Source organism: Colletes gigas, unplaced genomic scaffold (assembly GCF_013123115.1).
Source record: "Colletes gigas isolate AHSC1104 unplaced genomic scaffold, ASM1312311v1 Colletes_gigas_Sc00006, whole genome shotgun sequence".
In the NCBI taxonomy this organism is placed as follows: domain Eukaryota; kingdom Metazoa; phylum Arthropoda; class Insecta; order Hymenoptera; family Colletidae; genus Colletes; species Colletes gigas.
This window is the reverse complement of record NW_025106635.1, coordinates 10254883-10280651: the sequence shown is the minus strand read 5'-3', so window position 1 is coordinate 10280651 and position 25769 is coordinate 10254883. Positions and strand designations below refer to the sequence as shown.

The 25769-nt window shown below is 37.6% G+C and overlaps 1 protein-coding gene across 2 annotated transcripts in view; it reads left to right on the top strand.

Moving 5' to 3' along the window:
* Nucleotides 1-25769, top strand: part of LOC122395922 — a 520523-nt gene that overhangs the window by 296264 nt on the left and 198490 nt on the right. The window contains exon 6 of one of the 2 annotated variants that reach the window (XM_043393843.1): nt 16752-16799. The exons of the other annotated variant lie outside the window; for it this stretch is intronic. Within the exon in view, the coding sequence (XP_043249778.1) occupies nt 16752-16799 (48 nt within the window). The remainder of the gene's footprint in view (nt 1-16751; nt 16800-25769) is intronic. 2 annotated transcript variants of the gene reach the window in all.

The following is a 25769-nucleotide window of genomic DNA, read 5'->3' as shown; positions in this document are numbered from 1 at the left end:
GAATTCATTTCAACGCGTTTTAAGGTCCTCAGGAATTTGTTCAAATCTCAACTATGTGTTAGTAATTATCTAATTGTTTTTTTGAAATTCAAGATATTTTATTCCAAAATTTCGATGCCTAAAACGTAGCATTTTTACTTACACCTTTATTAAAAAATTGTCTCAACAATGTAAAAAAGAATTAAAACATTGTGAATGCAGTAATTTATGTGCATTTGAAACAGCATTAGAAACATTTTCTTGCGTCAATCAAACGTTACTAAATTCGCGTACAGTTAAATTTGAAATGCTGTCGCAACGTTGCAACTGCCTTAATTGCATGCAACACATTGCACCGTTAAACGAATTAATTTGTATGCATTATTGCTAGACAGGTCATGCAGCATTCTGAAATCTCCGCGTTTCCCTTTTGTTAGGAATCGTTTCTTTCCGCAATAAATGATTCCTTTAAACGATAACTTTATTGCGGAACACGCGAATTCCATTTAATGCTTTTTAATTGCACGCGATACCTTGCATTATCGAACGAATCCTTTCGTACACGTTACGGATCGACCTTCTGGAATTTCTACGTTTCTCTAAGTAAAAGAATTCTTTTCATAAATACTAGCTCCCGTTGCAGTATTAAATGGACCAAGCCCGTATTGTTCTTCTTTTTCGTGTTCTTTTTTTAATTCAACCATTCTTGCCGGGGCAATGAATTGTTTCGTTTAATTCCATTGAACGCGCCGCGCTGTTAAATAAATTAAATTGCTCGCGTTATTTTCCTTACTTTGTGCTCTTTTCAAATCCAACTCTGGCTTCTCTATTGTAAATAATTGTTTCCATCGTGATAAATGATTCGTTTAAACGGTGAATTTATTACAAACGCGCATTTCTTTTAATCTCGTAAAATGTCTTGAAATTATTCACGATGAATTTCTTCGATGCACTTAAACTTCACAAAATCTGCTACACTATTAAACACGTTAAATCGATGAAATTACTTTCGTCGTTTCACATTTTTTGTTTAGATCTCTGTTGATTATTCTTTTCACGACAAATGATTTCTCAAAATAAACGAAATAGTAAGTTCTGTTCATATTATTTCAAAATTGTCGATCACAGAATTGTCACTGTAAGACACTCGTTTTCTCTCGTAAAATCTCTGTACAATACGAGGTCTGTTAAAAAAATAACCGAACTATTTAAAAAAAATTTTTTTTATTTAATGTGCAACTTATTGCTCTTTGCCTCCTTCAAAGAAATCGAAAAAAAAACCGTGAGCATCACCTTGACAGAGGATCGAACTTGTGCTTTTTTTTTGGCGTGGAGATCCTTTGTTAACCCACTGGGAAGACTGGACTTTCACTTCCGTAAGCTTGCTTCGAAAGTTCAAACGATTCCGTGAATGTTTTCCCTAGTTTTACGCAAAATTTCACGTTGCAAGTGAAGCACGTTGCACTCAAATAGCAATAACTCGAAAACCAAACAAGATGTAAAGAATTTGTAAAAAGAATCAGTTACGCGTAAGATTCTGACAATTGCAGTGCTGTCACCTGTTCGTTGCTATGACGGTACACAAACACACAACTAAAAAAGTTCGGTTATTTTTTGAACGGACCTCGTATAAAAGAAAAGATATTTTTTATCATTTAATGGTCTGAGAACGAAGGGGTAAACGCCAACGTCCGCAGCGTGGCCTCACCCGTCACATTCGCTCTCTATCTCGTCGTCTTATCTGTGCAATATGTTTTCGTGGCGAACGGGAGACGTTACTCAAGCTTTTTGCCGCTGCGTGTCGGTGTGTGGGCGCGCAAATTTCTCAATTCGCGCATTCTCGAGAGACTCCCGAGCGGCCGAGTATGATTAATCTCGTTATGGATACCGCGAAAGCCAAGGTCTCTGCCACCAGACGACTCTGAGATTCAATCTCTCTGCTTCGTCCCCATCCATCTCTCTCTTTCTCTCTCATCCAGTCAATGGTAACAAGATTTAATGCCAAGACACCTTATATACACACACCTATGCGCGTCACTAGCGTTCTCTTTCTATTTCTCGTTGTTCACGTGGGTCGCGGTAGAATTCCTAAGGATTCCTCGAGGACGAGAGTCACGTGGAGGACCCAGCTGTCTTTTTACGAGCCTAAAACCCCCCGATGTTTCGGTCTCCGGTGCTGTATCTCGTTTTTATACGGTAAACGTTGCAGAACGGAACGTTCCGAGCATTTATTTCGCGCGGGGTCCGCCAGTAAATCGCTGATATTTTAAGCGGTTAAGCGCCATCGCATAAATTCGACCATAAATATCGGATTATTACAGACGAACGCCGCGAAGAGGCAGTGCAGCGGTAATTGCGTGATTACCGTTAACATTCGCATGTATGTTAGTAGCTCATTGTCGGTTAAACGCGATACAGCCTGGCCCGCGGTTAAGTGGCCACTCGGTAACTGGTTATTGAAATTTTTCTTTGCTACGCCCACGCGCGATTACGATCGTACATCGAGCATTCCACGGCTTCTTCTCGACGCATCTGTTGATGGAACAATTTTTTCTCTTCTTTTCTTCGCAGTCTGCACGACGATTTCATCGGAAGCGATTCGGACATCTCAACCCTCTCGAGGGTTTGGATATAATAACCGTTGGGCAAACTCGAACGTTACGAGTGAAATTATCGTTTGGTTTTGAAGAAATTCTATTTTTTCGAGAAGATATTTGCAATTTAATAAGTATGGTTCGTAGATTTTGTATATCCTATACAGGGTGTTTGGCGACCCATGGAAAAAATTTTAATGGAGGATTCTAGAGGCTAAAATAAGACGAAAATCAAGAATACCAATTTGTTGATGGAGGCTTCGTTAAAAAGTTATTAACAATTAAATTTAAAAATTTCTAATCGTTCTGAAAAAATTATTTTCGGTTGCGGGGGTCAATTACAATCATTTTTGGTCAATAGACATACCTCCGAATTCCTACGCAGTGTCGAGAAAAAAATTCGAGTAGGTGGACAAATTTTTCGAGGAAATTAACAAATTTCGATTCATTCTAGAAAAATTATTTTTGTATGCAGGGATCAATTGCAATCATTTTTGGTGAATAGACATACCCCCGAAATCCTACCCACTTTCTAGAAAAAAATTCGAGAAGGTGTGAAAATTTTCGGCGGAAAAAAAATTTCAAATCATTTTGGAAAAATTATTTTCGGTTGCGGGAGTCAATTGCAATCATTTTTGGTGAATAGATATACCCCCGAAATCCTACCCACTTTCTAGAAAAAAATTCGAGAAGGTGTGAAATTTTTCGACGGAAAAAAAAATTTCAAATCATTTTGGAAAAATTATTTTTGATTGTAGGGGTCAATTATAATCATTTTTGGTGAATAGACATACCCCCGAAATCTTGCGCATTTTCGGGGAAAAAATTCAGTATGGGCGGAACTTTAAACGTTAATAACTTTTTAACGAGGCCTCCATAAACAAATTGGTATTCTTGATTTTCGTCTTATTTTGACCTCTAGAACCCCCCATTAAAATTTTTCCCAAGGTTGGCCAAACACCCTGTATAATAAAAAGGTTAGAGAAAAGAATGTTAACATAAGATGACTTTGTAAAATAATTTTTCTTTGATGGAAATATTTTATCAAACGTGTATTAGATCTTTTATTAAGAATATAATAAGAAGTACATTTTGGGTAATAGACTTCAATAAATTTTATTTTCTCTTCCATCTTTTTAAAGTACACATTTTATAGAGAAAGATTCGTAGAGCAAAATTAATTTTTGAGGGAGGATGAATTTTTTTTTCTGAACGTTCTCTTGATCCTTTCAATTTCGTGCAATAATGTTTGAACGATGCACCGTTTTGTCTTGTGTTTACTATGTACGTTAACATGCATCGACTTAAACGTCAGCGTGGAACGGAATCCTTGCGTAAACTATTAATTGTTCGTCGAGGATAGATTCTGAATACGGAATACCGTATGTGTATTCATGCGCGTTTAATTACTTAGTCATGCCAACATCTCCGGTAGTCAACATTCGAGTGGTCGCTGTCTGTAGCGAACATCTTGCTAACTTCAATTTCCATACATTGTAATTACCCTCCCTCGCTCCAAAATGGCGATGCGTTCCTCAAAGCGATTCGTATCGCTCGCGGTTAACTTTCAAGTGGAAATTGTTCTGGATTGGACGGTTGCAAATTCACGGAATAAAATTCGGATTATATTATTTCGAAATACACGGTCGGTTCTCGTTGGGGAAGCTCGAGTTTCTTTCTTCTGCTCCGAGTCATCAAGCCCCACGTGTGGATATTATCTTTCACCGTGGAGTCAAAACAATTAATTCTCAAGATTAGATGTTTAAAGAAATGTGACAAATTGTGGGTATGCAGGTTTCCAATTGTCTAAAAACAAAGTTTCGGTTTTTGTGATCAATTTGAGGGATTTGGGTTAATTATTGAATCCTGGCAAATATAATCAAATTACATTTTGTCTGTGATTTTGAGCCTACCATTGATATCGAATGCTAGAAGAAGCTTCTTTTTAGGCGAGCACTTTGCAAAAATAAACAAAGAGATCACTGGGGGGCAATTCCCATTGGCTGATTCGGAAGACTGACTGCATAATTGGCCAGGATTAAAACAAAGTTTGCGAAGACCATTCAGTCCGATTCGATTTCCGATCGACGATCCCAAGCAGCCATATAATGAAACGTGACTCGTTAGCCGGAAACACGTTCGTTCGTCCAGATGTTGCCGAACATTCGTGGGAGACGCGGCGAGTTAGGTGAATCAGCTTGAACATTGGATTCGTCTACCTACGAGTTTTAGCTTTCTCTTTACCTTTCCCTAGTTAGCGTTCTGTAACCGTATTTGCATCCGCGCGTCGAAAATTGTCCCAGATAAAGCTTCTAGCGAGCAAAATACGATCGTCTTTGGAAATTTATCCGCGTCGCTTCCTATAATAGTGAGTGTATTTCATTGAAATTTATTTGTAAAGTAGAGCTCATGGATACCTATAAAAAAGTATTAAACAACATTCCCGTACAGCGTTAAATAAATTTAGTAAAAGTAAACAACGAATTTTTAAGAAAAATCCACAGGACTTTTTTCGGCGAAAAAAAAATTTCAAATCGTTCTGGAAAAATTATTTTCAGTTGCAGGGTTTAATTGCAATCATTTTTGGTGAATAGACGTACCCCCGAAATCCTATCCACTTACGAGAAAAAAATTCATTACTGAAAATATAATGTCTCACCATAACTGTCTGGTTACCCTGAAAAAAAAATTTCAAATCGTTCTGAAAAAATTATTTTCATTGGAAGGGAGCAATTACAGTCATTTTTGGTCAATAGACATACCCCCGAAATCTTATCCACTTTCGAGAAAAAAATTCGAGTAGGTAGACAAATTTTTCAACGAAATGAAAAAATTTCTATTCATTCTGGAAAAATTATTTTTGTATGCAGGCGTCAATTGCAATCATTTTTTGTGAATACACATACCCCCGAAATTCGACGCACTTTCGAGAAAGAAATTCTTTACCGAAAAAATCAGAATCATGGTACTTATGTTTAGAATCGTTTTGGAAAAACTCAATGTCGACACGTTTCTCATTATATTTGTCCAACTTCTGCACTGTGCATATAAAGTGCTGATTTAATTAATGAGATTATTGCGTGTGCGTGGCTGGTGGATTTATCTGGGATAAATTCGGAAAAGGATAACGAATCTATGTACGTCATTTGCATTTTTATCTCTCGTTACACTTCCCTCTATCCCTTCTGTCCACACATGAATTTGGAAGAGGATTCCCCCGTGTGTCTCGGTCGCATATTTGTTCGTCTCTTGCCGAGCCTTGATTCCTCTCATGCGCCTTATTCCATGCATTCTCTGTATGCAATATCCCTTAATCCAGGTATTTTCAACTCATTTCTCCACGTCGGGGATTTTCTGCGTTCCAACTATTTACTTACATAGACATCGATGTACTCGCGTTCGAAACAAAACGTTTCTTCCTCCGCGAAAGAATTCTTATTCCAGGGGATTTCTTCTGTTCGAGTGCAGCGTATTTCTTATCGTAACGGTAAGTTTGCACAACTTACTGCCAGGTATTTCTCCATTTTAGGTCGTTTTCCGTTTTAAAATCGTCTCCAACGCACACGAGGCATTTGCATACTACTTACTAATTCTTTTATCTCCTTGAACAAGGCGAACTAAAACACACGTGCAACTATGTTTCTGTTTCTTAACCCTTTCAGAGCTAAGTTGATTTTTTCTCTATTTAATATCTTGTAATTCTTCAGTAGATTTCATTTCTACTCGTAAGACTTAAAATTTCTTCCAGCAGTTCGTCCGATCGACATAAAATTTACCCGTCAATCTCCCAGAAAAACTCTCTAATCAAATTATCGTCACTTATTTTATCATTTCGATCCCGTCGATCCACTGTCCAGGAAATTTTCTGCCAAGCATTTCATACGCTGGGCAGCCGTCGCGTTGATACCACGTCTCATTACCATGTGATATCGGTACTCGATCAAAAGAAAAATTATAATTTGCTTTCAAGGAATGCGCCGTATATCTGACCATTTAAGGCACCGTCGTTAAAATGGGCTCCAATTAGCCAGTTCCCAATCATATCGAACGTTTATCGGATTATCGTGCAGTGTGTAATTGCTGAGCCAACACTGAATTATGCCAGCACGCTTCGTAAATCATGATCGCCTCGATCTTTTCGTCGGTGCTGTAAATCATCGTCGAAGATGGCAAAAGATTACGACTTTGCCTAATATCACGATCAGGATGAAATCCATGAATTTGTATTAGTAAAAATTTAATAATTATATAACATGGAAATAACTTTAATAATTTATTTTAATTTAATTAGAATTGACTGCATCTTATGATACACATTCATCGTATACTATTATATTAAATTATTAAATAGTTCAACGTGGTAAATAGCATAGTTCCATAGTAAATAAGCCGTAGTTTTCACATAAATCATTGTCTTTCACGCTTCACTGGTCTACTAGGGGGTTCCCCAAGTTGGGTGAGATAGAAACGTTCAACTTACGATTCACGTGCTTATTTGAAGAATCATTACTCTAATATGTCGAAATGTCCACAAAATAACAGTCTAACAGAAGCAAAATCGACAATTAAATAGCTACCAAAATCGTAGAGTCGTTCCTCATGCTGCTGAAATTTAATCGACAGCCTAGTAATTTCTTCCCGAGAACCGGAAACGGCCGTGAAACGGAGTTTGGCGTGTACCGCGAGATACGTATGTACTTCTGGGCACAAAAGCTACAGGTATACTTGGACGAAGTTGTTGAATGCAAGAAACGCCAGGAGTCAAAGCATCTTCGCCCCTTTTCCGTTTCATCTATTCACGCGTTGGCCCCCCCCGGAAGAGGGTATCAGCGTATCTCGTCCGGTCTGCGATTTTCACACCCCGCGCGGTCCCTCTCTCGTTCCCGAAGCGGCGGCCGCTCATCAGCAGCCCGACTCCCAGCTTCGTTCATCTTTTCTGTCCACACGTGGAGTCGAGAATAGGGAGAAGCCAAGTATAACCGCACAGACTGAAGGAATGCCTAATGAGCCAGACATCTCGCGTGGGAGCAATCATTTCCATGGGGACCGCTTCTGGATCCGCGCGCTCGTACCACGTAAACGAGCAACACGACCGACGAATCGTAATTCAGGAGGGCGGAACTTGGCGCCCGTGTGCTCGCGTTAGATCCCCCCCCCCGCACCCTCACACCCTCTTGTCCTCCGCTCTGAAATTTGAATTTAAAGCGGGACCGAATGGCCGACGATCAGGAGGCAGCGTCGCCGAATTAACCTCGGCCCGACTAAATCCTGCCTACGTGATTATATTTGCTCGTACGCCTGCTGGCCGGCCGATAAAGTCCCGCGGAAACGAGGGATTTGCTTTTTAAGCTCGCGGACCGCGTTTAAGCTTGCTCATTTATTCGGCTTCGTTTCGGGGAATTCGGGAACCGGCCACGTCGGCCACGCGTTGCTTTTTCGCAATATCCTTTCGATACGATGACTTGCGACACCTGGCGCGCCATATCCTCGGATTTCGTTCCCAGGGAGGGGGGATTCCAATTAGGAACGTCAACAAAAATTGATCTCTTTTATTATTGGATTTTCGGCGAGCACCGTGGACGGTCATATACTTGAGAACGTCCGATAATTTCGGTTTAGGAGGCTTTGTTGGTCTTCTCTTTTTCTCTGTGGATGGTACTTCGATAAAATGTTGGAATGAAGACTATGGTGGACGTCCTGGCTGGCACTCATTATACCATATTTTTATATTATTTATTTTATTAGAGATAGTCTGAATTTTAGATGATTTTGAACCCCCTGTTTTAAATAAATAGCAAAAGTATTGTTTGGTCTAGGGGGTTATGGTTATGGGATAGGTAGTTAGATGTTGGTCAACTCTGACACACCATCTTTAGAGTTATTAGTAATTCTTCCCTTTTTCTCTGTAGATGGTATAACTTCAATAAAATGGTAGAATGGGGACAATGATGGACGTCCTGGTTAGCACTCAGTATACCCTATTTTTCTATTATTTGTTACATTGGAGACAGTCTGAATTGTAGATGATTTTGACCCTCTTCCCCTGTTTTGAATGATTACCATAAGTATTGTTTGGTCTGGGGAGTGCATCACTATTTTATAATACTCTTTTCCTCGATTTTTAATCATGGAATAACTCCTTTGATGGTGATCAACTCTATCAATACCTCTCATAGAGTCACCAGTAATTCTTCCCCTTTTCTCTGTGGATGGTACAACTTCAATAAAATGATAGAATAGGGACATTGATGGACGTCCTGGTTGGCACTCAATATACCCTATTTTTCTATTATTTGTTACATTGGAGACAGTCTGAATTGTAGATGATTTTGACCCTCTTCCCCTGTTTTGAATGATTACCATAAGTATTGTTTGGTCTGGGGGGTGCATCAATATTTTATAATACTCTTTTCCTCGATTTTTAATCGTGGAATAACTCCTTTGATGTTGTTCACCTCTATCAACACCACTCATAGAGTTAGTCAATAGACTTCAATAAAATTTCTATCTACTAAATGTTAAACTGAAGACTATAATGGACGTCCTAGTTGCCACTCAGTATACCGTATTTCTCTATTATTTGTTCTGTTAAATATAATCTCAACTGTAGATGATTTTGAATCACCCTATTTTGAATGAATGTCAAAAGTATTGTTTGGTCTAGGGGGTTCATAAATATTTTATAATATTCTTTTTCTCCTATTTTAATCATGGAATAACTCGTTAGATGTTGATCAACCTATAGAATTACTAGTAATCTTTGACCACTTTTAGAATTTTTTTTTGTTTCGTTCCTTCTCTCAAGTTCTATCATTTCTATATTATTAACAGTGGACAATATCTTCCTCTCTGATATGCAAGCATCTCCCCTTTTCAGTTTTTTAGTTTGCAGATTTTTTGGTACTCATCTCACTCTCAGTGTTCAAAGTATCAGTTTTGTACTGCAAAAGAACATCACCAAGTTCAGTACAAATATAATAATTATCTATCATAAAGCAATGTCCCATATCCAAAAGTGGTTCCATCAACATCATAACTAGACATCTTTATACAAATTCATGTTTGTAGAATTAACGAAATGGTAGCTTCGTAGAATGCTATCTCAACCCCTAAATATAATAATTCGTATCTTACTTAACTATTATATATTTTTGTATATCAACTGCCTTCTGTAGTTCATCAAAAATTAAAATTTCCCATAATTGCATAAACATCCACAGTCTAGTCATAACTATTCCTCAACGATCTCCATAGTTGATCCCAACTACTATGTCCTTCCCACTTTAAATAATGAAATACCAAATATATCCAGATTTGTTACATTCCATGCCAAATCCCTTCTCTCAGTGGCATAAATTAAACCCCAGACGACCCTCACACAGCATTATCTTGACACCAATAGTCGAAGATAATCTTAATTTCGAACTCTGTAATTTTATTTACTCCTCAAAAAAAGAGTCTCCGGTCGAAACAATATTCGTCCAATTTTCTCGTCGACTCGCGGAACGTGCAAAACGTTTTCAGGAACTGTACGACGACCGACGATTGTTTCGAGACACGGCGATCGCTTTTTCCGCGTAGTCCTCGTTGCGGAAACCCAGCAATCACGAGCACTTGGGCCTCCCCCTCCCGATAGCGGGGCCCAGAAAATAACCTGGCACCGATACACAACTCGATGGAACGCTGGTCATCGTTCGACCACGGATCCCCATCGAGTTCCACGGTGAAACGTTCTCGGTACGGGGCGATTATCTTAATGTCTGCATCATGGTGGCGGTTGGCCCGAGGGCGATGACGAGACCCGGGGAAAACGACGGACGAAAAAGTTTACTGGCGGCAATAAAATTTGTTCCCGTTTGGCTTTCAGCGACCGAAAATATTTATGCGCCTTTTTCTTTTGGCGGCTTACTCGCGGACCGGGCGAAACGAGCCTGTTTATTTCGGCGAAAAAAAAACTCGTTTTCCACGGTCACCGTACTCCGTTACTCGAACTCGCGCATTTTTTATTAAAATTTCAGTCCGTTAAAATTCATTCGCTTGGAAACTAATAGCACGAACGTGAGAATAACTGATTTCTTTATTTACTGGCATGAATCCTCTTGTGTACAAATAAAGTAATGATACATAAGTATAAAATCTTATAAACCATATAACAAATGACAAATTACACCTAAACATAACAGAAATAATACTAGAATAAAAATTCAGAACATTTATCAGACTATGTATAATATTATAATATTTGTCTCTTTTTCGTGACCCTTTTACAACTTACGTTGAATCCTCCTATATATATATAGCTATAAAATCTTATAAATTGTATAACAAATAAGCAAGTAACGAAATGACAAATTACAGCTAAACATAACAGAAATATTACTAGAATAAAAATTCAGAATATTAATCAGACTATGTATAATATTTCTCACTTTTTCGCGACCCTTTTAGAACTTACGTTGAACCCCCAACATTGTAACGTATAACTAAAACAGTAGACTACAATTTGAAAATCCCTGCGACATGCAAAAAGAATAATTGAATAATTGAACAAAAACATAAAAAATTTGATAGAGAGGGTAAAGTTTGAATCACGTCGTTCGAATAGAAAGCAACGAAATGGCGACAGAAATCTTAGATGCGCGCAGTCTGTTTCCTTCTTTCGACCGGTAAGGTGTTCCAACTGAAATTTATTGCACGGCAACAATCAATTATTGTTAACGCGCGGCGTACAGTAATGCCCATACGCGTTACTATTTATGGGCGTGCGTTTTTCAAGAACCGCGTAGCCAAGTGATTGAAAATACTTCATTCTATTCAGCCGAACGAAAGGGCAAAGGTCAGGCTGTCGGTAATTCCCGCGAATAATGGCTGCATATCTCTTCGACTGTTCAACGCGCGTTTCGTTGTTGTCGGCTTTTCTTGTCAGCGTTAATTTTTAATGCCGCGAAACGGCCTCCCGATACTCCCAGACGTAAATTCACAGCGCCGCGCGAAGCGTAACATTCAAACACAATCGCTTTGTAATTTATATTAGTACAGGGGGATTCGTATTGAATCGTGAAACACGATGAATCACGGGAAGTAATGTGTCTTACATTCGTTGCAACATGTGTACAACGTCAATGGCGATAAAATTGAAGGAATAATCATAACTACCGTGTCGTTGGGGAAATGTCCGCAGGTTCGCGAACGTTGCGCAAGATTTCACTTTCTGAAGAACATTTTGATGCTGAACTGTATATAAAGTGTATTGTACGAACATTATTTTTGATTCATTCCATATAACATTGTATTATGTGAAAAAGGTGATGTTTTAGGATTACAGAATTGTTGAATTGTTTCATGGCTTTTGCTACTAAAACAGTAGTGTCTTCAATTATTTTTCCCAACTTGACACGATTATACAGAGTGTTCAGCCACCCCTGGGAAAAATTTTAATGCGAGATTCTAGAGGCCAAAATAAAAGTTATACAAACATTTCCGGCTACATAGTATATTTTCGGTAAAGAATTCTTTTCTCGAAAGTGTGTAGGATTTCGGGGGTATGTCTGTTCACCAAAAATGATTGTCATGGACCCCCTCAACCGAAAATAATTTTCCCAGAACGATTTGAAATTCTTTTATTTTGTCGAAAAATTTGTCCACCTTCCTGAATTTTTTTCTCAAAATTGCGAACGATTTCGGAGATAAGTGTATTCACCAAAAATGATTGTAATTGACCTCCACAATCGAAAATAATTTTTCCAGAACGATTTGAAAATTTTTTTTCTCAGGGTAATCAGACAGTTATGGTCAGACACTATATTTTCAGTAATGAATTTTTTTCTCGTAAGTGAGTTGGATTTCGGAGGTATGTGTATTCATAAAAAATGGTTGTATTTGGCCCTAGAATCTAGAAATAATTTTTTTAGAACGATTCGAAATTTTTTTTTGATTTTTAGTAATTTTGTTCGACGACCTACAGAAAAGTTGCCTAATACTTTTTTGTAGGTGCCCATGAGCTCTATTTCAGAAAAAAGTTTCATTCAAATATATTCACTATTAGTAGGAGTTATGGTCGTTTGAAAATTGGACCATTTTATATGGGGTTTTTATCATTTTGCGGGGTCAAGGATCAACTTTTCGAATATTTTTGGAATTTCTACATATTCTTCACTAAAATACGCGTTGTTTGCTTTTTTAAACATTAAAATCCTCCAATCCGTTCAAAAGTTATGATATTTTAAACATTTGCATGAGGTTTCGAGGAAGCATTTCTGGCCAGAAATTATATTTTCGGTAAAGAATTTTTTTCTCCAAAGTGCGTAGGATTTCAGGGGTATGTCTATTGACCAAAAATGATTGTAATTGACCCCCGGAACCGAAAATAATTTTTCCATGAATGATTCGAAATTTTTTAACAACTTTTGTAACGAAGCCTCAATCAACAAATTAGTATCCTTGATTTTCGTCTTATTATTATAACCAAATTGTATTCTTAAACGTCGATGTAAGAAATCTATTATTAGATTTGAATTCAAAAATAAAATTTGATTCGAACGTAACGTATACCGTTCATTTGAAAACTTTAAATCTAAATATCTCGAAAGCAACGCATTTTCTGAAAAAATATCAAATACAAAGGTTACTTGGTCTCTAGAGGGAAACACAACTATTTTATTTATTTGTTACACTACAATATAAAAGACCTATATTATCATTCTGAAAAGGAACAAACTTTTGTACGGAAAATTCTTTCATCAAAATCCTACTTTATTTATTTTTGTTGAACTTGATAAATCGATATGAAAGAAGGATTCAGCCCGCTGGTATTTACCGGAAGTTACGGTTTTTGGAACGTGTAGATCCCATTGGTAGCTGTTGGGATTTTTAGCCACGGTTGCTTAAGGGTTAACGAAGCCATCGTAGTGCACGATACACAAAAGTCCAGGTGAAAGAATAATCAAATTCCGGGGTACGGGTTTCCCCGTTGGAGAAGCACCGCCACGTTCGCCGTGGATAACTTCGGGCTGAACAGACCGTCGAACCGTGACGTGCTCTGGATCAGTACCCTCCAGGCAACCTCGCGAAATTCCCTCGTCTTCGAGATACATAATGGACGTCGAAGCAACGGACCGTCGTTGTTGCTGCTCCGTCGGCTCTCCCCGGGCCCGATTGGTCGTAATTTACGCGTTGCGTGGAACAAATAGTCCTTCGAAGGATGAGGACCCGACGCTGCCAGACACATTCACGGTCGGAGTAACGCTCACGGCCGGACATTATCGTTCGCCACTATCTTCTCTTCCTTAGTTTTCTCGTTGCTCTTGTTCCCTTCGTCTCCCATCAGCTTTGTCTTCGGTCTGTTACACGGTCATGTCATATTTTTTCTCTCCTCCCCCTCCTCGATGACTCTTCATGCATACCCTCTTGTTTCTTCTCTTTTTTCTTAATTCCCTCCTGCGTATCGTATCGTTGGCCATCTTCTCGAGGGCCCTCCGCAGTACAGAGTCCTTTCAACTCGCACAGTCTCGAAACTTCCTTTTAAAAACATGTTACACAATTTGGAAGTAAAAGTTTTGACAAACGGGATGGGTTCATGTTAAAATTTTATAGATTTCAGACTTGTTCTAAGATTAAAATCAATTTTAAGAGCATTGGTACGTAATGAGTTAATCAGTATACACAATTTCTATTTGTTCTTTTTTTTCTTCTCTGTAGACTTTCTTCCGTGCAATTACGTTGATCCCGTTTTGTAACTATTACTTTATGTTTGGTTATACGACACTGTAATCAGAGCCACAACGTAATTTATACTCCTGCACGTGCTTATTACGCCTTCACCGACAGATTTTTCTTCGCGAGAACGTGCTTTGTGATATTTACAACGATAAAAATATTCACGCGAATTCCGAGCATAACTTTTTAACCGTTAAACTCTCAATATTCTGTTATGAACAACAGGAAGAATGATGAAATAAATGCAAAGAATATAATATTTAGCACGACTTGGCTAACGTGTCTGTTCATTGCTAGTTATTTCTACTTAAATCGATGTTCTCAAATATTGCTCATAAAGTGGCATTAAAAATATATAAAAAAATATATTTTTCCAACATTAGTACTTACAAACACCGAACCCAAGTAGAAATAGCAAGTAATGAACAGACATATTGGCCAAGTCTTTCAATGGCACTAATGAATATTATCGTTCATTTTTTATTCGTAAATACATTCTAAAACATGTTTTAAATTAATATTTCAAGAAATTAAATTTTATTTCTTTATTGTCCCTGATAAAAAAAATTAAATGAAATTTTATTCGTTGCATAGAAGGATCAAGTTACTGTCATTTATTGGGCTTTACTTATCAATTACAAGCATTACTTACATATATGAAGTAAAATATAATTTGTGTATAGGTAAAGATGTATAATTTATATTGCAAAATAATTATGTTCTGATCGTAATATTGTATATCAAAATTCAATCGAATATTTATTTTATTTAAACGAAAACTGATAAAATCACGATAACGCGTAAACGTTTATTCATCTCAATTTCTGACGAAGGAAACAGGAACCAACGAGCCTGTCGCGTTTGCGATAAACAAATCTTCACGCAGCGTCGTTAACGTCTTAATAAATTGAGTCAATGTCTTAATAAACAGCGATAACTCCTTGCTGCACGCTTTCTCACTGGCAGAACGTTTCGCGCGAGAGAAAGCGTAAGGATCTTTCGGACAGGTACATCAAGGAACTCTGCAGATATTTGTAAATTACTTCGACCGAGGAATACTTTATTACGACAGTTTCCATATTTTTTAGTAGCTGACTACCTGAAAGGAAGGAAAAATTTCTCCCAGTGTTCATCAGGCTTTTAATTATAAAAGAAAAATACGTTCTGCCTCAGATTCAGATAGTTGAATTAAAAAAATTACCCCTTCATTTAAATTATGATATCTTCGAAACGTAAAATCGAATCGACATAATTTAAAAATTATTTTAAATGGGAAGCTTTACCATTTTTAACAGTAACTCAATTGTGGAGAAAACACTAACTATTAACTATTTAACTATTTTATTATTTTTATTAATCATTTAACATAATCCAAAAATCATTTTAAAGGGGAAGCTTTACCCCATATTAACAGTGACTCAATTGTGGAGAAAACACAAACTATTAACTGTTTAACTATTTTATTATTTTTATTAACTATTTAACATAATCCAAAAATCATTTTAAAGGGGAAGCTTTACCCCATATTAACAGTGACTCAATTGTGGAGAAAACACAAACTATTAACTGTTTAACTATTTTATTATTTTTATTAACTATTTAACATAATCCAAAAATCATTTCAAAGAGAAAGCTTTACCATTTCTAACAGTGACTCAATTATGGAGAAAACACTATTAACTATTTAACTATTTTTAATACCCTTTGTTAGACTGTTTTAAGACAGTGGAGACTGAAGATTCTCTCTTTTCATCTTTGTTTCTACTTAAATTTTGACCAATTTTTGATTTTTAACTAAAATAGAACTCTTCGTGGTGCATTTTGGTAAAATATTTTCGCGTGATATTTTTTGTGACGTTCTGTCGTGCAACCCATTTTCTACGCCAGTGTTCTTCGTGTCTCCGCGTAGTAACCGTTTCAAGAACAGTGTAATTTTCCGTTCGATCGGCCCCGAAGGACAAAAACTGTGCAACGAGGCGTTCTCCGCGGATTAGGTAGAAGATACGGACTCTCGCAGAAGATGGCAAACGAGGAAACGTTTTACCTCGTTGGTGGAATGCACGACCCGCGCTTAGAAGCAAGAGTAATTCGCACGCAAACGGCCACCGTTGTTCTTCTATCAACCTGGTCCCAGTCCTGAGTAAATTAAATGAAAATGAAAAATTCCCTTGGCATACCTTGTGGTCTGCAACGTTTTCAATTTCAGCTCTCTTCAGTACATAACTATTTTTAATAACAACAAATGCAAAAGGAAATAGACTATTTATAATTATCGAAAAATTAAATGAAATTACTAGTAGTAGAGGTATGAGAAAAATAGTATATAATCTAAAATAAAAATAAATAGCTTAGAATACAGCAAAGCAACTCAATATATAAATTTTAGACACGTTTAAATATTTTTTTATAATCGTAGTAACACATAATATTTTACTAACATATTCTTTTCATTTTCTGTTACAGGTGAGTGACCTCACGTTTGAGTACTGCAATATTAATCACCAACTCGAGGTACATATATTGTATAAAATGATCATTTACCATTCTTTAGACACGTTAAGCACGGTTATTTTTCGCTGAAATTGCAATTTTTATTCCCCGTCGACGTTTGCAAATTACTTTAAAGCGGTGTTCGTGGTGTTTTGCAATTCTTTTTTTACGGCGTAGCAATTAATTAGAAACACTTTGCGATCGCGACTGATTCACTCGCAGAGGCCCGATTGTCGCCGAATAATCGTATCGTTTCGGTGATTCATCGTTTCTGACAGCAAAGTGCATCAGAGCGTTGACTCGTGAGATTCTCTGATTCAGAACCGTGGCAAGAGCCGATAACGTTTCATTGATCCGGCTGGCTCGCTAAGGCGATACGATCAGTTTCGTAATTGTTTCGTGGATTGAAAACACCTCCACGCCTCGCCTCGTTTTCAATAAAATGCCTGTTGAATAAAAACGGGATTTAGAAAATCAGTGGAAAGCGTGACTTCAACGGGATGCAGGCTTTCAATTACCTACAAATAAAATGTATTCCATGGGCCAACCGAATATTTTTAATATAATATCTCACGTAACGTGACAGTTGATAGTTCATACTTAATTTATTTATGAAGAAATATTTCAGTGATTTCAACAGAATGCATGCTTTTAATTATGCAGAAATCGAATGTATTCGATAGGCCAACCGAATATTTTTAATATAATATCTCACGTAACGTGACAGTTGTTGATAGTTCATGCTTCATTTATTTATGGAGAAATATCTCAGGCATTTTATTTTGATCTCCCTCAGAAAGCAATATATAAGAATTAATCCAAAAGATAATAATTTTAATAATTTTTTACGTTAAATTTATATAACAAATATAGCCTGAACGATATGCATGCTTTCAATTAATCTAAAATGTATTCGATAGGCCAAACGAATATTTTTAATATAATATCTCACGTAACGTGACAGTTGTTGATACTTGATTACTTCGTTTATTTATGGGGAAATATTTCAGGCATTTTATTTTGGTTTCCCTCAGAAAGCAATCTAATATAATTGTAATAATTTTTCACACTAAGGTTATATAACAAATATAGCCTGAACGAGAACAATTTTAAGAAAGTTTATCCATTACTCTTTGAATAAAAATGAAAATTTGAATCATATAATGAAATATTTCACGACAAATAAAACCTATAATTATTCGTGATGGAATAAATTGCAATACGTTGAACGAATCGATTATCCGTTATCGAAATGAAATTTTGCCCATCTCGGTTGGAGAGGATTCTAATTAAGGGTCCCGGTGCGTCTATATTGAATAATCTATGCTTGTTCAGACTATATATCCGTTATAATATTCGCATAACATTCCATTAATTAAGTGTTCCAATAATCGAGATTATATTGCGTTCGGAGGGAGCCCCCCAAAACCGACGCACATGTTACTTGATTCCATCTCTAGCTTGTAGCTGCCTAACCGCGTAAACAGTTATCGATCGCGGTTCATACCGATCTAATACATTCGCGTGTCGCTCATAAAACACCGATAGTTAATCTACCTGTCTCCGCGGTAGGATTGCATTGCCCAGACAATCACGTTTCCCTGTTGCTGGCTAAATTCAGCAACTTCGATACTTGAAATCCTCCCCGAAACAGTGTTTCTTTCTCGTGGGGATCCTGTGAGTCGAACAGGTGCTATAGGAGATTAGGCAAGGCCATCGAAAAAGTCTTCATCCGAATTATTTTTCTCTAGTGTCTTCTTTAACCTTGCAATAAACTGCACCCAATCTCGTTAAAAGTCAGCTCTAAATGGTAGGGGAAAAATCATTACAGTGAAATAATTATCAATCAAGATAAAATGTGAAATGTGTTTATAAGAAGTGTAATCTTAAAATGTACTGTTAGTCAAAGTTATTAACAGAAGTAGTTTGGAAAATTATATTTAGTACCAAGGTGTGAAATATTGAGATATTATAATAGCACCTGATCTAAATTAATACTGAATTTAATATTGAATCAGTTACAAATTTATTTTCTTTAATTGTCACAATTTAGAATGCACTGTGTCTTAACATTTGGCCATAAGAGTAAAGGAGATAAAATAGTGAAATTTCTTTCTGACCTTTAATCTCGAAAAAGTCAACCCTGAATGGTGGAGAAAAAATCATTACAGTGAAATAATTATCAATCAAAATAAAATGTAAAATGTACTTATGAGAAGTATAATCTTATAATTTACTGTTAGTCAAAATTATTAACAATAGAAATTTGGAAGATACGACAGTTATATTTAGTACCAAGGTGTGAAATATTGAGATATTATAATAGCACCTAATCTAAATTAATACTGAGTTTAATATTGAATCAGTTAAAAATTTATTTCTTCAATTGTCACAATTTGGAATGCACTGTGTCTTAACGTTTGGCCATAAGAGTAAAGGAGATAAAATATTGAAATTGCGAGGCAAGGATTTAGTAATTTGATTTCACAATTTTCATCGATGGCTCGATTCGAATTTCCAATTACCGGGAAGGGCCGTAAAGCATCAAACTCGCTCGAAACGCAGTGCATTGCAAGTGCAATCGTAAAATAGAACAGCACCGAACGGGAGAGACGTCGGTAGCACCAGCAGCTTTCCCTTATCTTCTCCATTGTTCTCTAGCTCGTCTATTATGGCCTTGCCTTAGCTACTGTTGCTTCTGCTCGAAGGACGATTACATTCTATTGGTTATCATAAATTTCGTGCACGCTGGCCGCGGAATAGAAAGCACAACGTGGTCATCGGTTAACGTGATTCATTGATGGAGAGCTTTGAAATCACCCTTTTATGACGGGGCAGAGTTAACAACGAGTGAAATCGAATTTATCGTTGCTTCGCTTTTCCCCCCCGGCTCATTATACTGGCTCCACAACGTCCAATTATCGTAAACTTCAGCAGGTAAGAATCGAACATTCGATACTTCGTTTATAGTGCAGTCCTGAGAGCTTCGATTATTGCAATTGTTATTTCTTTTACTAGATTAGCTTCCAAAATTTGTTCGAATTAAATATTGTCTATATCGGGGTTAAAAAAGAGAATAATGAAAGAGTTTATGTATAAAAAGTTACAGTTCTGTTATGTAATTTTATCAGTGATCGATGCTTATACACGTATATTTCTTTCTATTGCGTTATAGTAATTCTTTAGACTAAGGTACGAAAGTAATGTTTTATAGTTTACAGTGCTTATGAATAATTATAAAGGGGTGCTTATTATCTACATAAAAATTGATCGAATTATCTTCCGGATTGGTAAATTTAATTTGCTGTGTACATAGATGTTTGATCGATCGCTAATCGAAGATGTATAGTATTATCGAATGGTGTCGAGTTGCAATTATATGTAATAGCGATCTGACTAATCTGATTAACAAGATATCGCAGTACCCATTCCTATCGAGGTAATAGATCAGTGTAATGTACTATTACGACGGTACAGCGCCAATGGTGTGGTATCAGGTTCGCGTTCGCAGCTGAACGCGAGGGAAGTTGGAACAGTGGTTGATGAGGTCAGGACCGCCTCTAGAATTACTCGGGCCCTTTAGAATTACGCAGTATCCCTTTCCAACAGTCGTTACTACTTTCGAAATAACCGAATGTGCTGCTTCCTTCAAATTAAATTAAACAAAATTGAGACTTGCACAAATTGGTTCACCGTTTCCTTGAAAAAATAGAAAGTCGGTAGACAAATCATCTGGAAAAATCAGAGATCCCCATAGACCTTGAAGATAAAGCATTGCTGCACCCTCGTTGCAAAAAGTGGTTTTCAATTTTTTCAACACGTAACTCTATTTCTTTATTATGTATTAAAAAATGTCAAATCGATCTAGAAAAATTATTTTTGGTTTCAGTGGTCAATTACAATCATTTTTGGTGAATACGTATACCCCCGAAATCCTACTCAATTTCGAGAAAAAAATTAATTACTCAAAATATAATGTCTGATCATAACTGTCTGGTTACCCTGAAAAAAAAATTTTTCAAATCGTTCTGGAATAATTATTTTCGGTTGAGGGGGGCAATGACAATCATTTTTGGTGAATAAACATACCCCCGAAATCCTACCTATTTTCGAGAAAAAAATTCGAGTAGGTACTGAAATTTTTAGACGAAATGAAAAAATTTCAAATCATATTAAAAAAATTATAGTTAGTTACAGGGGCCAATTACAATTATTTTTGGTGAATAGACCTATCCCCAAAATCCTACACACTTTCTAGAAAAAAATTCGAGTAGGTACTGAAATTTGTAGACGAAATTAAAAAATTTCAAATCATACTAAAAAAATTATAGTTACTTACACGGGTCAATTACAATTATTTTTGGTAAATAGACCTACCCCCAAAATCCTACCCACTTTCTAGAAAAAAATTCGAATAGGTGCTGAAATTTTTAGACGAAATTAAAAAATTTCAAATCATATTAAAAAAATTATAGTTAGTTACAGGGGTCAATTACAATTATTTTTGGTGAATAGATCTGTCCCCAAAATCCTACCCACTTACTAGAAAAAAATTCAGTACAGGCGGAACTTTAAACGTTAATAACTTTTCAACGAAGCCTCCATCAACAAATTAGTATCCTTGATTTTCGTCTTATTTTGGCCACTAGAATCTCACATTAAAATTTTTCCCAGGGGTGACCGAACACCCTGTATATTGTTTTCAAAATGAGATCCTAGGTTCACACTTATAGTTTGGCCATTCAACGAGTACCTTGTAATCGAAACATTAATTGCGTCTCATGGAGAAAAAATGAACGATGGACGCGACCGTCAGAGATGTTCTTTTCATCTCAAACGGTCGTTCGTCGTTTCTCGGTCCATTTACGGGGCATCAAAGCTGAACCGTGACAAACTCGCGCACGGAACACTCCGTCGAACGCAAAAGATAAACACACGGTTCGAAATTAGCATCGTTTGGCGGGGTTACGGTCCAACGTCTACCGAGAGAGCAATTTTCGATTAGTTCGAACGACCCTTTCGAGGGCGAGCGTCGCGACGTGGGCGGTGTCCCGTTAATGACGCCGTATTCAGTGCTCTTTCGGGGCGTTGTATCGTTGCATCGTCGCGCGCGACGCCCGGGCCGGCAAACGGACGGTATCGCGGCTGCAATCAGCCCGCTCGATTAATTGAGAGTGCAGGATAAACCGCCGAACACAATGCGCTATGCGTCTACGCAGGAGGGCCGCGGATTGCTGGACACCGCTCTGCGCGGTCTTGCACACGCGCGTCGATATTTATCGCGCTTGATAAATCTGTCGACTCGCGGCGATCGCGAACAATCGACTGGTAATTGCACTGACAGGCGAAGCGGCGCTCTTGAAAGTCGCCTCTGCCCCCTACGCGAGACCGGTATTCCCCATAAGCCATCTCGATGCATCGCCAATATATACGAACTTGTGTATTTTCCAATCTAAGGGGTGAAAAATCCCGAGGGAAGTTTGTGAAATGAAATATTTCACACCCTTTGTGGCGTCAAATGATTCGGTACTGTGAAAAGAAAGGGAAAGTGGACTCATCGGGGAGTGTATGTCGAGCACTTGTAAGAAAGTAACGTGTCGAGCGTAGCCCTCTGTTGGCGAACGCGGGAAGCTTACGACTATTACACAGAGTGAGATACCTAAAACACTTGTCACCTGAATGACTCGTTTGTAATGATAGAAGAAAAAGTGCAGGGCAAAAGTTGTTCGATTTCAGGGGCCACGTAAAGCAATATTAATCATTTTTTTATAAGTGTAGGGGTAGAGGAGATACAAAAGTCAAACTTGTTTTTATAAATGGGACAATATAAGTTTTTCTGTATATTCTGATAGAGCTTTTCAGGACGAATACAGTGACCTATTGTAGTAGTCTTTGTTCCGGGAAAGTCAGGAATGAAGCACTAATGTAATAATAGGTGGATATATATGTATATATTTAGATTAGAAAAACACAGTAAGTATAAACGTAAAGGGTAGATGTACTAAGCTGGCCCCACGGCCGTAACATAAATGCATAAAATACGTGTTCGCACACCGAACGTTACCATGCGACTCCCCTAATATCTTCGTTGTCCGTATGCGTTTGTTTTCTCCGACGTTGCCGGCGTCTCGCTACGCTCGTCGGTCGAACGCAGCAAACTCGCCGACGATTCCCCGATACATTGTATACATATACTACACTATAAATAAAGGTCATTCGAGGTTACACAAATTCAACTATGCTAGAAAATATATCGGTCTTTACTTTATAGAAATTTTGACAATGTGAGTGCCAGCAAAATTAATACACTCAAGTTAAAACTATCCCTAAAGCTGTTATACTAGAAAAAGAATTCTTTTAACGGACCATTAGTAACAGAACAAATTAAACTGATCAAGTTACGTGATTCACTCTGTATAATTAAAACAAGATACGGGAGGATTTAACCCTTCCTTTGCGGTGCCCAAGCAACCCCATATATTTCCCTAATGAGAAGTGCCCAGTCGTATGTAAAAGAATGTTAGGTTTGAAAAACGGATTTGCACCAAATAAAAATATTACGCAATTAAAAGAATTCCTTTTATCTTCTTTTATGTCCATTTAAAAATGATCGTTTTAAAGTTGTTCAGTGGCAACGAAAAAGTTTATGAATTCGCGACAACGAAGACGTACAGTGGATCAATTCCAAGTTCGTCTAAGACCTAAACGCAGGGGGATCAGATGTGTTCGCGCATTAATCGCGTTATCTACTTATCCGCCGCTCTTACGGCTCAACGACGGCGTTAATTCACTTTACACCGTCTCTCCGTGGGGACATCGACGAACTATCTGCAAGATGTCGAGAGCTTCGACGACGTGCACGACTAGTCCTATTATCGAGTCGCATCTGCTTAACTGTTCAACGCTGAAAAGGTGATTTGTGTCCGGCTAGACGTCGACGTCAATGCAAATTTGCCCGGCAAGTTTCAAACGGTTCTCTCGAACGCTTAGAATAATTAATTCCTCGTCCAACCCGTTCGAATTCGCGAAACAAAGAAAGTAATAATTATCAAACATAAACGAATTACTTGAGACTTTTCAAAAACATACGCCTTTGTCAGTTATCTCGTTATAAAAATATCTCAAATAATCAAACGTACAAAAGTCGATCAAAGGCGAAAAAAATGAATTTTTATTTTATTATTAGAGTTCCGGAAGCAGATTGTTTTGAAATTTTCGAACAATAGAAGCTATATATTAAAGTTACACGTAACGCGATACCCGTGAACGCATCATAAAATTTTCCATCGAAAGCACGCGTTTCCTCGATCGTAAATTATTTTATGGAGAGATTTATATATCGCGTATTAAGCTTTCCAACGTAGTTTGATTTCTTTTACGAGACAACTGTCCGACAGGTTCTATTCCTGCATCTGTCCAGCGATTAAATAAACCAGCGGTTGCGTTAAAAGTACTATTCTCACTCGACTCGGTGAGCTTCCAGCATCCATCTTTACGACGGAGGCGATAATCGTGGTCGTAAAAGAATTTTACGGAACGCGTCGAAACTGTCGCCATTTACTTTCTAGTTTCTAATATTCCCGGTTAGGCACCAACTCCCATACAGAATCGTAGATAATAAGCATACCCCTCTTGCACGTAGTTACAACTCTCTTTATTATCTTACGATCCTGTCTCGTTTTCGTGCGGCGGAAAAAAAAAATACTGGAAAACTTTCACGAGTTTTATGAATACAACGATATCTCTTGAATGGGAATTCTTTCGCCGGGGGGAAACAGGTTTGTGTATTTACTATCTAGGAAGTGACAAGTATTAATTTCAAGAACGAGTATAGTAAATTGATGCAATTACATAAAATAAAACTGAGACATTATATTTTTCCCTTTGGGATAAAGTGGTCGCATTAACGTTGAAATACGCGGGACCAGAGCACGTGGAATCTCGAATATGAGAGCTCTAGATTCGACTAACAGGATGAGTTAAAGCGTAAAGGAATTTAATCGGTGCTACGCAAACAAACAGAGTCATTAACGATAATATAATCAAGTCGTAGATCTGATATCAAATTTATTTTCCGTGTAGAGTTCCCCTACTCGCCATAAGAGGGCTACAGGCTACCTGTAGCTCTCTCACAAATGCTCGATCGACCTATTTATGATGATTCATTAACACGTTCACTGCCAGACGTAAACCGTGTAATTTTCTGCAAGACTACAATTTTAAACCATTATGAACGGGATAACATAAAATTTGATTCGCTACTTATTTTCCTAAGTTTGCTAAAATTCATAAATTCTACCCAAATTTATTTACGTCTGCTTTTATAACAGCAAGTAGAAATAATTATAATAAAATTATATGTTATAAAATCATTTAAATACCGAACTCTTCCCCAGCGGATGTGTAACTTTGGTCCCTCAGTCAGTTCGAAAATTGTAAGGGGGAAAATATAAATTACCCCCGTCTTGGAATAAAATCTATAATCGCGGAGTAATAACCATAATACGGCAGACGTCTGGCTCCCGGAGTACCCAATGACTATTTCCTTAATCGTTTCGTCGAAAGATCGATCGGCCACGAGCAATCGTTGCTTTCCGCGAGGATCGTGCGACGAAAAAAATTATTTCCCGGAATGGAAATTCGCGGATTACGACGCTTAGCCCCGCGTTGTTCGGCGTTTGTCGCCACGGTTACGGAAACAAAATAATTAGGGGGAGGGAGACCGGGGGCGAAGTTTTGCCCTGTCGTTGACAGGATGCGAAACGACGAAAAGGAAAAGGGATCCCCGGGAGTCGGGGGTAATCGTGTAAACTCTCGTTCAGCCGCCGTAACTTCGTTAAACGTTACGTACGTTTATCGCAGATTCAATTTACAGCGGACTTCTTTGTCAATTTGCCGGTCGGACCCGGGCTTGTTAAAACGAGGATTGATAATTACTCCGCGACTAGCTCAATTTCGTCTCGACGAGTCGCTTTTTCGCGGCTTATTCTG